This window comes from Crocodylus siamensis, chromosome 6 (genome assembly GCF_052110815.1).
Source record: "Crocodylus siamensis isolate JL-2025a chromosome 6, ASM5211081v1, whole genome shotgun sequence".
Lineage (NCBI taxonomy): Eukaryota > Metazoa > Chordata > Crocodylia > Crocodylidae > Crocodylus > Crocodylus siamensis.
This window is the reverse complement of record NC_143400.1, coordinates 16,008,058-16,021,973: the sequence shown is the minus strand read 5'-3', so window position 1 is coordinate 16,021,973 and position 13,916 is coordinate 16,008,058. Positions and strand designations below refer to the sequence as shown.

At 48.5% G+C, this 13,916-nt stretch overlaps 1 protein-coding gene across 10 annotated transcripts in view; it reads left to right on the top strand.

The window, feature by feature from the left end:
- Nucleotides 1-5,300: 5,300 nt before the first annotated feature.
- The window catches only part of PIP5K1A (phosphatidylinositol-4-phosphate 5-kinase type 1 alpha), a 35,699-nt gene continuing 27,083 nt past the window's right edge, over nucleotides 5,301-13,916 (top strand). For 7 of the 10 annotated variants that reach the window (XM_090056370.1, XM_090056369.1, XM_090056368.1 and 4 more), the window contains exons 1-2: nucleotides 5,302-5,619; nucleotides 13,865-13,906. In XM_090056370.1, coding sequence (XP_089912496.1) covers nucleotides 5,562-5,619; nucleotides 13,865-13,906 — 100 coding nt within the window. In that variant the 5' untranslated portion in view covers nucleotides 5,302-5,561. Of the gene's footprint in view, nucleotides 5,620-13,864; nucleotides 13,907-13,916 lie in introns of all 10 variants that reach the window. The other 3 variants (XM_090056360.1, XM_090056362.1, XM_090056361.1) reach the window with 2 other exon arrangements.

Genomic DNA, 13,916 nt, shown 5'->3' with positions numbered 1-13,916 from the left:
AGCTGAGAATTACCAGGTTTAAATTAGCACTGAGGGGGTGGGAAAGCATGACTGGAACACGCCAGGAGCCTGAATCTTGAGATATACCAATATCTCATGACATGCAAATGGAGCACAGCTGGCCTATGGGTTATTTGCGATGATGTGTTCCAGAGAGGCCCATGAACAGCATGATTATATTCTGGTGACATCATGCTTACAAAGACTTCTTTTATTAAGTCAAGATTAGCAGGAACGCTCTGTAACTCCCTGTACCCAGCCCTCCTTTCTTTGGTGATTGTTGATAAGTACAAGAAGATTAGATCTATTTGAAATCCCCACAGCAGCTGTCTTTCCTTCTGCGTGGCACTGCTTTGGGACCCTGCTTTGTTAGCTTACCTGTAGGCGGCAGTAGCTTTTTAACACGCTGGTATCCAGTGTTTCACTTCTAAACAGACCCGTAATTACCCTGGAATAGGAAACGCTAGGCTTCATTAATTGAGCTGACAGATTGGAAAGGGCAAGCATGGAACATGAAGCTTTGTTTCAAAGGCTGGTGGCTGATGTGAGTCACCCGCTCCAAGGAAGAGGTGCTTAATTTGACAGGGAGCTTACAGAACAAGGGTGGCAAGCATCTCATTCTGTATTGACAAAAGAGGGGCCTTAGGACACAAGCAGGAGGGCTCTGTCCTTACACTAGCTCAAATACACATAATATTAGCACTGTCAGGTGTGCAAAGCCTACACACTTCACAGGAGAAACCCAGAGATTTCACGTAGGAATCCAGTGTCACAAACATTTCCTCCTGCTGTGAGCTTGCTGAGTTCTTTGCAACATTGCTCATTTTTGTTATTTGTCCATAGTCAAAAAAGGAGTGCAAGCTAAGAGCTGGCATTTCCTGAGGGGGACTTGAGTCTAACCAGGGGAACCTGGAGTCTACAAATGTTGAGATCCACTGGCTTAGAGCAAGTTGGTCTGTCTAAGGTGCAATTCATTGATAGTATAAGTCATCCATATAAGTCATTGTAGAGCCAGCTGAGAACTGCAGTAGTTCTTCCACCAGTGAAATGCAGCCAGCTCTAAGGAGGAAGGCAGCAAGTGTTTAGCAGCTCACAGCAATGCTATGTGACAGAAAGTGAAGAAGAATTCCCTGTCCAAGTTAGACTGTAGCAGGGATATAAGGAATTATTCAGATTTATTTCTAGGTCAAGAGCCAAAGACCGTTAATGTTGTATACTCATGGACATTGTCCCAACATGCTTTCACCTAGCACTGCGGGAGGACAATATCTCCTGATAGCATACCAAGCTGTTATGATGTCCTTGTAGCAGGTTGATGCACAAGGAAGAGCACAGCATCCCAAGGGGACATAGAGAAATCATAGACATGTTGGGCTCAGAGGGACCTCCATAGATCATCTCACCCAGCCCCCTGCCTGAGGCACCACAAAGCAAGCCACAGTGTAGCGGTACTGCATGGAGCCTACAGAGTGGCTGTGTGATATGATGTTGAAGTGCAGGGACGGGCTGTGTGACATGATGTCGAAGTGCAGGGAAGAGCTTGAGGAGGCCCAAGCTCACATACAGGAGACAGTGGTGAAGTTGAGAGGCAAGTTACAAGATGCTGACTGGATAAAAGTATCTACCCCTATTCAGGAAGAATAGCTGGAACCCATTCACCAGGACTCCACACAGAAAGTGGGAGCACTCATGAACTTTGTGTTAAAATATCTAAACCAGAGGCCAGGAGAATGGGAAGCTAGGTGCAGTCTAGAGGTGGACAGAGAATTAGAGAAGCAGAGGGTTGAGATGGAGAAGCAGAACTTAGCAGTCAAGATGCAAGAGGCAGCAGAGATTCAGAATGTGTTGCAAGTCCAGCGTGACCACTACAGAGTCCCGCCAGGACTGGAGAAGAAGATGCAGAGCACAGAGAACATGGAGGAAAAGCTCCAAATCGCACAGAGGAATGTGGAGAGGGAAGAGCAATGGTGGAAAGTGAAATTAGCAACTTTTGAAGAGCTTCAGAGGTCTTGCATATGGGTACAGTCCCTAGAGGAGGCTTTAGAGAAGCTAAAAACAGAGCTACAGCATTTAGATCAGGTAAAGAGATGGGCATCTCTACTAGAAGGAGAGCTACAAGCACTCTCAGAAACTGCCAGGGCAGAAAGCCAGAACCTCACCAAAGCAGTGAAAGGTTGAGACAACTCTTATCAGAAGCCCAAGGATGGTGGGAGACAGCTAACACCCAGAAGACCCGGGAGGTGAAAGAACCTGATAGACAATCAAGTCATAGCCTCCAGAAGGGTGGGGCAGAGCCCAACAAGCCAGAAGAAAATAATGGGCAAAGTATAGAGGGCTTCAACCAAAGAGCAGAGGAAGTCAGTCAGGAAACAGAAAGACCAAGGAAGGAGCTAGACAGATTTACCAGTCACCACGATGTGTTTTGGGAAGAGATGCTCAAGACATCTGAGCAGGTGGAAGCTGAACAATGCCACGATGAACCAAAGGAGACAGAGGCAAACAGTAATGACCAGATTGCCGTGACAGGCCAGCCTTAGTTGCAGCCAAGACTAGAGAAGTAATGCAAAGATGAAGTAGTAGCAACAGGTTCAACAACAAGAATACCAGATTCCTGGGGCAAATACCCACAGGAGGCAGTGGCAGCGCAAGAGAGGGAAAGCTGGAGGAAGAGAGAGAAAAAGTGGGATGAGTCCCGTGGGACTTACAAGAGAGTGACAAGTTTACAGGGGACCCAAGAGGTCCTGTGGGGCACCATGAGCAGACAACGGACAAAACAGGAACCTTGGACGGAGACAGTATCTAAACCACTCACCAAGGCCAAGGGCGCACCAGAAAATGACCAGATCCAATGCAGGGAAGAAAAGCCCAGCCGCAGTTCGGGAGGTATGAAATGGGGGATTGAGATCAGAGCGACTCAGAGGGAAAGTGGGATATTTATGAGTCACCTTGCCAAGTGCATGAACTGGTGGTCTATTAAGGACTAATTGAAGGAGAGAACTGGAAGTACTACATTTGTGGAATGGTAGAAGGAAGCTGCGGGGAGGTCTAGTGGCTGGGGCATCATTAAGTGTGCAGGTGTAGAGACAGCTTGGACCATGGTGGAGGCCCTAACGCAGCTGGACTCTAAAGGGAAAGTGGCCCACAGGGGTTAAACTGGCAAGTTGAATGAGGTATCACCTGTGGCAGCTCAAGGAGTCACATCACCAAAATGGTGTATGGCTTCCAGCCATATAAACCTAGGGCCTGAGCCAGAGTGGTCAGTCTGGCTCCAGGAGCTGCTAAGGAAAGAGTTGCAGGGCAGGAGATGTGCAGAGGAGCTCCTGGATGATGCCTGGACTACCCTGGTGGTAATGCAAGCAGGGGAATAGGACTCAGGGCTGAGTGAGGAGATGAGTGATACAGCTCAAGAGCAGGGCTTTGCACTTAGACCCAGTTAGGAAGCGGTGGTTAGGCAGAGGCTTGTTTTGGGTTAGAAATGTACAGGTTTGGGTGGGACTAAAAAGGGGTGGTTTGGAAATCCTATTAGTGCCTGGGGGGCAGGGGTGGGCATGACTGCCTTGAGCAGTGCCAGGGGTCAGGCTCAAGGTACAGACAGGGGTCAGGGAGCCCAGCATTCCCCTAGAAGGGCAGAGAGAGCCAAAGAGGGACAGAGCTTGGGGCCAGGGGGCCTGAAACCCAAGAAGGGCAGAGAGGTCCCAGAGCCTGAGACCAGAGGGCCCAGAGCCCAAGAGGGCCAGAGAGAGTCTGAGAAGAGCAGGGAGTTAAGAGCCTGTGAGAGGCAATGGGGTCAAGAAGCCCAGGTGACACAGAGACAAAGGCCCCAGAGGGCAAGGCCAGGGGCTGGTGCCCAGCAGCTGGGTCCTAGGCAGTGGGCCTTAGCTAAGGGACCAGTTAGAGCACTGCTTCTCAACTGTTTTTGTACCAGGACCCATTTGTAAGCATCGACAGCCAGTCCCGACCCAGTGCCCCTCACTCCTGACGTGCTGCCCCCAGCCCCAGCCCCCCAACCCCCAGTGTGTGGAGTAGGGGGTGGGTATGTGTTGGGCAGGGGGGAGCCCCAAGCAACCCCTTGCAGGCTGGAGCTCTGCCAGCCTGCAAGGGAAAAGCTGCGGTTTCTCATGTTTTTCTCCTTTAAAGAGAATCCATTTTTAAAGTTTGTTCACGACCCTTGCATATATTCTTGTGACTAGGGTTGCCAACTCTGAATCTATTCTGGGAGGTTTAATTATATGACATAATGACGTGAATGACTGTAAATCAGGAAGGCAAATGCACATTACATTTTAAAACCCCACTGGACTACTGTAAACAGGTACTCCTCACTTAATGTTGTCCGGGTTGACGTTGTTTCGTTATAACATTGCTGATCTATTGGAGAACATATTCATTTAAAGCCGTACAATGTTCGGTTTTAAGGTTGTTTGCCCGCCGCCTGCTAGTAGGTAACTACTGCGACATATCTGGATTTCAAGAACGTAACTACGCTGTTAAGCAAGGAGCAGCTGTAAATCGGATTCAACGTGCAATGAATGCCGTATCATTTAGCTCCTTGGTGACTTTCAGCAGTCTCCAGAGATAGACAGCTAATTCCTGGGACTCCAGGGCAATCCCGGAGGGTTAGCCACCCTACTCGTGACCCACTTTTGGGTTGCAACCCACAGGTTGAGAAACGCTGAGCTAGGGGAAAGGGGAGGAAGCCGAGGAGGCGGAAGCCCCAGCAGTGGAGTAAAGGCCTGACGTGGCCTGGCAGCTTTGGGGACAAGCGTCCCACTTGGCGAATGATGCAGAACTCGGGCGAGGCGCGAGCACAGCAGGAGGGGAGGTGTGGAGCCCACAAGTAGTCCAAAAGGGGACGGGTGCCTTGGGGCACATGCAGGCCGAGGGACCTACTTCACAGGAGACTGGTGCGCCCAGGGGAGTCAGCCAGGCTCCCCTGGTAGGCATCAGCTAGGACCAGGGGCAGCTTCTCTTTTCCCATGTGAATAAGAACAGGGCTGGACTAGACGGAAGGCACCTGCGAGACCTGCTGGGTAGCAACCATGTGGCCACCAGGAGCCCCTGGGGTCAGGCCCTGACACGTCAGCACCCGGCGAGGTCATGGTATGACGTCACGGCGAGGCGTAAAGCCAGAGGGACTGAGAGGCTTAGGGCAAGGCGCAGCATGTCAGCGATTACCATAGCAACCCCCTCTCGTGTCAGCACCACCCCTTCCAGACAGTCCCACCACTACCACGTGACTCATGGCGGCCGCCATGGTAGCTTCGACCGCCCTCCCGCTATCACGCATGCGCCCGGGGCCTCTTGGGGCTTCGTTACAATAAACAGGCGGTGGCCACCCCCCACCCCTCCCGGCTGCGCTCAGTGGTTGCGTCCCGAGCGGCCCGGGCAACTCCAAGTTGGCAAGGGCGGGGGGAGGCGAGCGGTCTCCCCCATCCTTCCCCGGATGGGACGGTCCTGAGCCGCGGGCGGGGCTGCCCGGGCGGCACCAAGTGAGGGGCCCGGGGAGTGTACCGGGGGTGAGAGCGCTGCCGGCCGCCAGAGGAGGAGGGAGCAGCTCCAAGATGGCGGCGGCCGGCCCCGAGTCCGGGGGCAGCAGCGGCAGCAGCGTCGGCCTGGCGGGTACGGGGGGGTGCGCCTCATGGCAGGGCCTGGGGGACACTTGAGGGGTCTGTAAGGGGGGGTTGTGGGGGCACGCACCCCCTGGCGGGGGCAGAGAGCTCAGGTGCCTCCTGTGTGGGGTGCTCACCCTGGGGGGCCCTAATGGGGGTTGGGGCTGGGGTCTGCTGTGTCTGGGTGTATATGGGAGTGAGCCCCTCGGGGAGCGGGGTCTGGAGGTGGGGGCTGCTCCCCCTGCACACGGCGGCCGGGGTGGCCTGGCTGGAAGGGGAGCGGTGGGGCTCCCATGGGCATGGAGGGAGCCTTTCCTTGCGTGGTGGAGCTGGACGGAGCAAGGGGCTGCAGTCGCAGCACAGGAAGCTGAGGTTGGATGTTGGGAAGAATTTCCTCATCGGGAGGACGGTGAAGCACTGTAACAGGCTCCTGGAGATGTGCTGGCATCTCCATCCTTGGAGGTGCTTAAGCCCCGAGTAGACAAAGCCCTGGCTGGGATGATGGAGTTGGGGCTGGTCCTGCTTGGAGCAGAGCATTGGACTAGATGTGACCACCCCCCCCCCCCAGGTCCCTTCCCACCCTCAGGTTCTCTGTTTTCTGAGCTGAGGGCTGTGGCAGATGATTGCTGCCCTCCTCTCCGCAGTGAGAGGCTGGTAGGTGCAATCATTTGTGGGGGAGGGGGTGAATCTTGCCTTCCAGAGATATGCTGGGGGAGGGGAAATTACAGACGTGGTGCTAGCCAGGGTGCTCCCAGCCTGCGAGCACATACCTCCCCTGCTTCGTGGTCTTTCCAAAGACTGGAGGATGTTAAACTGTGCAGGAGCAGCTGTGCAAAGGGCTCTGGGGAGCTGCAGGAATCGTGAGCTTGGGAACACAAATTGTTATTAAGTGTGGGTCTTGTTTTTAATTGAATGGATCTGTATCCGAGAACCAGAACTTCCCTTCTGCACAAGATAGTTCACTGAAGGGTTTGGTTGCTGTAACTTTTTTCATTGCCTCTGCAGCTGTATCCTCTCTGTTAACTCCAGCTGAAACATAAATTGTGCTTGGAGGAGGTCTGAATGCCAGTCTGCCCAGAGGGACCAGCACTAATCCAAGATGGGTAGTAGCAGCCACTTTTAGGGTGGAGTGGGGCAGGCATTTGGCAGGTAGCAGGCAATTCTTAACACTAAACCCACCAGCTGTGATCTTCCTGGCACTTCACAAACCTTAAGTCTTGCTCACTGATTCCATATAGATATTTTATTTTCTTTCTCCTTAATAGAAACAGGGCCAACTCTCTGGTACTATGCCAAAACTACCTTCCCATTATTGGGGAGGGGTGTCTGTCTGCCAAAACCACCCTCCCATTGTTGTGTGCGTTTCCCACAGTTGTTCAATTTGTAGTAAGGAAATGAAACGCTAGGAAACAGTCCAGCTGAACCTTGACTTCGGCTGTTCCAGAGATGCGGATGTTCTGTACCTTAACCTTTGCTTAAAAAAAAAAAACAAAAAACCAACCGACAGCATTTCAAGCCCCAGTTCTGATAGTCCTGTTCACGGGATTCCTATTTGTCTGCCTTACCTGCACTTGAGGGGTTGGGTCATGAAAACAAAGGGCTTGGGTCATAAAAACAAAGATGCTGTAATCAAGGCAGAGGAATTTGTGAGGAAGGATCACATAGTGGTTAGTTGGAAGAAACACTGAAGTATTGGATTTTCTGGGGTTTTTTGGGGGGGGCGGGGTTTAGGGAGCAACATCAGGCTGTGTTGACTGTTTAAATTTAAATGAATTAATGTAAAGGCACTGTCCGAGTAGGGAGAGCACAAGACTGGAAGTGGGGACACTCTTTCTGGCTCTGCCACGGGTTTCCTTTGTGAACTTGGTCAGATCACTGCGCTTTGTTTGTTCATCTGCTTTTGAAAGGGTCTTCATGTTTAAAGGTTTTCAGGATCCTTGTCTGAAAGAAAACACATAAGCAGAAAAATCCTTTCCCCAAATGTTGCCATTATTGACTTCCCAGGGAAGATTGATGCTAAAGGTAAGTTTCTACTGAATTTGAGTAATGATTCGTACTAGAGACACTGTTCCATTGTGACAAGCAGGAAATACAACAATTACCTTATATATCCAACTGCCAGGGTGTAAACCTCCCATCTTTCTACTCTTGCTCCTACCTCAATTACTATTTGCTCTCGACTGGTTTGGGAAATCTCTCGTCCCAGAGCAGTGCTATAAGCTGTAGTATAGACAGGATCCTGACACCTTTGTGCTGTATCATCCAGAGCTGTTTTAAGATGTGCCAAATAATTCAGCCCTCAGACAGTTGCACTCAAGCTACAGCCTTACCCACAGCATCTAGCACAGGCAGCCAGACACAGAATCTGTGGTCGCTAATACCTCAGTCCTGCTTACAAGAAGCTTTCAATTCTCTTGCTAAGTATAAGCTTTTCTTTTCCTCCAGTCAGACTGTGGGGCCATGACCAAATTAGTAAATACCAGTTTAGACTGTGAGCTATTCCTCTGTTTCACATAGCAATTCCCTCATCTCCTGAGCTCATCATCCTGCTGTTTGAATATCCAGAGTCTGGTTCCGACTCATCAGCTACCTATATCAGCTGAAAGGACTTAAGGTGTCCACGATGAACCCCCTCAAGCACTTCAGGGCAACATTGGCTTGCTCCCAAGGGAGCCAGGAACAGCATACTGAAAGGCCTTGTTAGCTGTACCGTGGAGATCCTGGAGTGCAGGGTTCACATGCCTTTCTCAGTGAACTTTGAAGCCATCTCCATCCTGGGCAGGGCACTGCTCACACCAGTGGCACGATGCTATTCACCCCCAGGGATATTGCTCAATTCCTGTCTTGTTTTAGTGTAGAGAAAGGGGCATGTATGGTTTGGAACTCCCACCCTTCCCTCCCTTCAGCCAAGCCAGGCATACTTCCCTCCACCCTCTTTGCATGAGTTGGAACAGTGCTTCCTTGTTTGTGTAAGTGCGCAAGGAAACACCCAGGAGGATTTAATGTTTGCTCGCTTTCACTTTGAAGTGGGACAGCGAGTGCCAGAAATACCAATCTGAGACTTGGGGTGTTTGGTTCCTTGTGCGTTCGGTGCAGTGACCACCCTTCCATCCTCATGTTTCTAGCTGCCACTTTGTAGCCCTGATTTTTTGGACCTGAGTGAAGGCTGCAAGCAAACAAATATCCCTTTCAAAATCAGTAGGTCAGGTCTGAAGCTGAGATTGTTGGTATCATCATTCAGGAACCCGTAGCATTTTGCTTACGAGTTGGAAAAGCAAAGAGGAATAAACCAAAGGTTTTGGGGGGAGTTAAACCTCATTGATACCAAAGGTGATAGAGAGTGGATGTTCATTTCTTGAGATCACATGAACAAAGATGACCAGATTAGGTGATTTTTAAATAGAGATCTCTGAATGGGTTGTCACCTACTGGCTTAAAATGGGACTCTGGGAATCATATGATGCCCTCAGCGTTAATTATAAAATGTCTCTGGCACTTCTTTTCTTTTCATGATCAACTTGGAAAGGTAAAATGACTTTAGGGATGCTGTCTGTGGAGGCAATGATATGGCAAAATAGCCCCTATTTTCTGATCTAAACTAGTAGCCTGTTGCTACCACTAACAGCAGCAGTGGTGGGAAATATGATAGCGTTTAGAGTTGCATCTTGGAATTGGGCCCACTGCCCTCCTTTGAGATTGAGAGGAGAGATTGGAGTTGGAACCACGTAGCGTTTTTTGCTTTTCTAAGCAAAATATTTGTCAAGGTGAAAAGTTTGCCTTTTCTCTAGAAGGCAAACTAGAAAAAAAGAGTGAAAATATATTATGGGTTAAGAGGTTCATTGATAAGTGGTGGCATCATTTCTTGAATTTTAACTGAGTTTCCTTCTGGAAAGTGAAATGTCTTGGCTACTTCCAAGTCTCCCTTGTGTTTGAGCCAGCTAGGTTGTTCATCTTCTGGGCTGTTCCAGCTAGTCCTTCAGTGGGTGCCCATGGGAGATGCTGGGCTATAAATATAAAGCTTTTTTTGGTGGCTATCTTAATTATGACCCAGGGTAAAGGAGACTAAAAATTGCTGTTGCTTTTTTGTCTGGTGGGTGGTCTCTGCCCAGGTTCCATTAGGCAAATATCTTGCCAGAGAGACGATGGCCTCTCTCGGTTTCAGTAAAAGAGGCCAAGGAATGCACTTCCCTCGTCCCTTAGAAGTGGACTAAAGAAGGGTCAACAACCTATGGCCCATGGGGCAAAAGGTGCCCGACCCCTGGCTAAGGCATACAGTCCTTGTGGTCTGTACGGTTTCTTTCTAGCAAATATACAAGGTCAGCCATGGGGTTATCTGTTTCTCCCTTCACAAATCCTGATGAACTGATAGCTAGTAAACACAATGAGATGCAAGTTGCCCTCGATCTTTGCTGGTCACTTCTGTGCATGAGGCTTGTTTGCAAAGTTTTTAAGAATAAGTTAGACAAGCACTTGCTTAAAGCACCCTTGACCAGGATGATCCTGCCCTGACCAGGCAGTTGGACTAGGTGTGGTGTCCTGACAACCCTCTCAGGACAGCTTTTAGGATTCTAGGAAAGTAGGGGTGAGAGAGAACTCGCAAGGTCATCTAGTCCAGGCCCCTGCTCAAGTTATGATTTTTCTATGATTTTACTTTGTCAGTGGCTCTTCTGCTTATGATTAAATAGATTCATGGTGCTTTAGCATCCCTGCTGTCTCCCTTGTTCAAAAGCCAGAGTGCTTGGGTGGTGTAATGGCACCTACACACAGCTTAAAATCTGCTGTGCTGAAACTGATAAATGAGGAGTAAAATGTGGCTGAACGTATAATAGCCAGAGTTTTGATCCCACCCTCTTTGGGCTGTCAACTAGTCCATTGGCAGCTCAGCTTTGATTCTCCTTTGGAGTAGAGAATATTTGCATACTATTTCCCTGGGCTGCTGTGAGGGTTGGTTAACGTTTGTAAGGAACTCTGGAGATGAAAAACTGTAAGCAGTAAGCATTTTTGTAACGGAGATCCCTGTCCCCCTAATGATCTCATAATTGCTGAAAAGCTGCATTTTAAAAAATTAATGAGTATAACTTTGCAACTCAACAAAACCATCAGAAAGCTACTGTTGGTGTGTTGTCTGAATGAAGATTGCTGACTCTGGCTTTGAGCTCAACTTCATGTTTGTAAAGCCTTTTGAAGCCTTCTGTGAAAGAGCTGTGGTAGTGTAAGGCACTCTGAAATCTGAAAACTTACACTAAATCTTTAAAAGATTGCCTTTCAGATGGCAGAATCTTGCCCAAAATAGCTGCACCAAAATGGGTGCTACTCTTGAATATCACTGTTCCTAAGGCATTTCCCTGTCATGTTACAAGGGTGTGGAAAGGCCCATGAAAACAATTCAGAAAGTGTGGCCCTGTCCGACAGCTCGCTCATTCAGAAGAGCTGTACTCTAACTAATATTGAAGCCTACTACTATCTTTTGGCGCAGAGATCTGTAAGAGATCCTTATATCATTTCCCACGGAAATGTTTTTGCTCTGAAACATTGGGGAAAGCAGTAGGAATGGTTCACTAGCTTTCTTGTTAAAACAGTGCTCTGACATTATTTTTATCTCCTAGTCTTTATTATAAAATAGCTATTCACGTTTGTTGTTTTGGCTCCGTTTGCTTACTGATGCTTCCTTGGATCTAACTGTTCCTTTCCTACCTCCAGAGCCGCCTTCAAAGCATTTTAATCCTCATTCACAAACAATGTGATCACCCACTTTGTTGCCTGTTTAGTGCTGTTCTTACTTTACACCTGGAGAAACTGAGGCTGGGGTAATGTCAGATCACTTGGTCACAAGGGGCAGGAGGGATTCCTAGTTTCCTGTTATTTTGCTCGTGCCTCTTGTCAGCATTCCCACTGTCCTTTTCAGTCAGGAAGGCTGTCTTAGTCATCCTTCCCTTGCTACTCACAACATCGTATGCATAAACCTTGCATTTGCTTGGCAAGTCATGAAGCATTGGGTCCCTGGATTTGCATAGTTCTGATTTAAGATTCGATTTGCCTGTTTCAGTGCAATATGACTTTAACAGCTGCAGTCCTGAGGATGGCCAGAGCCAGAAACAAATGCTTTGTCTGATTTAGATTCGGCACACCAGCTTACCCAGGACATTAGTTGGCCAAGCTAGTCATTCATGAAACCTTGGCTGCTAAAGCCATAGTGTAGCTGGGAAGGGTTTGTAGCACTGGGGTGGGGGAATACCAAGTTGTCAATCAGCATGTCATGTTGAGGTTTCTTGTCTGTACTATGACCAGGGCCTTCAGGCACACAGCCGCTGAGCTAGTGACCAGGAACAAGGCTAAAAGGCTCGTGGATATCCAAAGGACACCTGTCGTTGCGGGGGTTTGGTCTGATGATCCCAGTTGGCATTCATGGAAGGGCTCCCGCTGACTTCTGCTGGCTTTGAATAAGGCCTAAACATCTAGTTGCCATAAAGTCTCTTTCCCTTTGGGATTGCAGAGGTAACGAATGTCAGCGCTAACTGCATAATTCCTGTGTCGGACCCAGAGGGACAGAGTTCCATCTCCAGCTTTCCTCTGTGCAAAAATGAAGTTTATTTCCTAACTATGGGGACTTTTTACCATCTTTAATTTTCCCTGAGCCTGATGAAGGGTGTTTAAGCCTGAAAGCTTGCAGAAAAATATTTTTTGCAGGGGGGAGTGATTTCCTAGTTGGTCTCATAGAAGGTATCATCTCTGAACCAAGAATTCTAGACTTTTGCATTTCTTTCTTTTTGTCTCCGACCAACATGGCTACCAAATACAGCCCAGTGAGTTCACAGCACTCATCAGCTAACACTGCCCCAAACTTCCTCAAAACCATTGAAATGATAGGGAGAGAAGCTTGAAAACCTTCTTTGTTTGTTTATTTTTAAAATGTTACTCCACCATCCCTTCCCAGCCATCTTTGAGTGGGAGTGGAATCAAAGTCCACAGTGTTTCCTGTCTTTCCTTTTATTTTTAGATGTTGTCCTGTCTGAGCTCAGCTCCGCTTGTCTATGCAAGGTACTTATAAATCACAGCTTGCTATAGCCTCTAAGCATGCAGAGAGGTGATTAGGCCTAGAAGACAGGACCCACAGACCAAGGTGTTAGACTTGTGTTAGACTTGAGTTTGTTTGCAGTTCTCCCACAGGCCTGCGGTGTGACCTTTCCCTTCTCTGAGCCTTGTTTCCACTGGCTGCACAATGTGGAGTAGAGAGATCTCATGAGGTCCCTTCCAGCCCTAAACTTCTGTGAATCTATGATTAGAGCAGTGACCTTTGCAGTCTGAGTTGGTCAGATCTGGGCCTTGTAACTCCTATAATGCTCCAAAAGGCGTGCGCACAAAATGACTATGGGGAGATGTTTTGGGTGCTTTATTCTGGGCCATTCTGTAGTAAGCAGTAGTAAGCTCGCTAAGCCTGATGTGGCAACAAGCTTTTGGTGTCTTTTCAGAAACACCCTGCCCCATACCCTGATGAACAGGTGAAAGAGAGGGTAGGAGATGCACTGATCCAGGGCAACAGAGTCATTCCTGCATGACTTAACTCTGCTGACTGCTAGCAAATGGTAGCAGTGAGGTTTGGTAGCTTCTGCTTAATGAGATTATCAAATCTCAACTCATGTATCAAATGCACAAGTCCTACAGCAGCTGTGTTGGTGGGTTTGAGTTGATCTGAACATGAAAGACTGGAATAGGTGTATTGATGCTGAAAACCTCAAAGTGTTACCTCTTAGCCTTCCAGTCAAGATCAAGTGTTTTGAAATGCGTATCGTCTGTTGGAGGACTGTATTCTGCCCTGGCAGGGCACAGATTGAATGATCTAACAGGCCTTTTCCGTCTCCAACCACTATGATTAAGGGTGTTGGTTTTGACTTTCGGTTCAGACCCGACCCCTGGAGTGTTTCTTTAATAGGTTCTCACCAAAAGAAAGGGAAATATTTTTTCTCTCACTTTCTAGGGCTGCGGAAGAGTTTAATTGCAAATGAACGCAGAAAGGGGCACAGGTGCCTCATTAACTCGGAATTGCTTTTTGTTTGTGCTGTTTGATAGATGTTCTTTTTCTTTATGTTGCAGAAATTGGATTTGCTTTTGATGAGACTCATTCTTGTCACTTTTCCAGCAACCCCCCCCCGCCCCGAGGAAAAAAAAAAGTCTCCTGATTTTTCTCTAAAGGGTTGGAGCTTCAAATCCCAATCTTTTATTTTATAACCTTTTTGGTATTTTTTTCCTCTGTATAGATTTCAGCTTCTTGTGCTGCTCAGTGGTACCGTCTCGAAGAGGTAGTTGTAT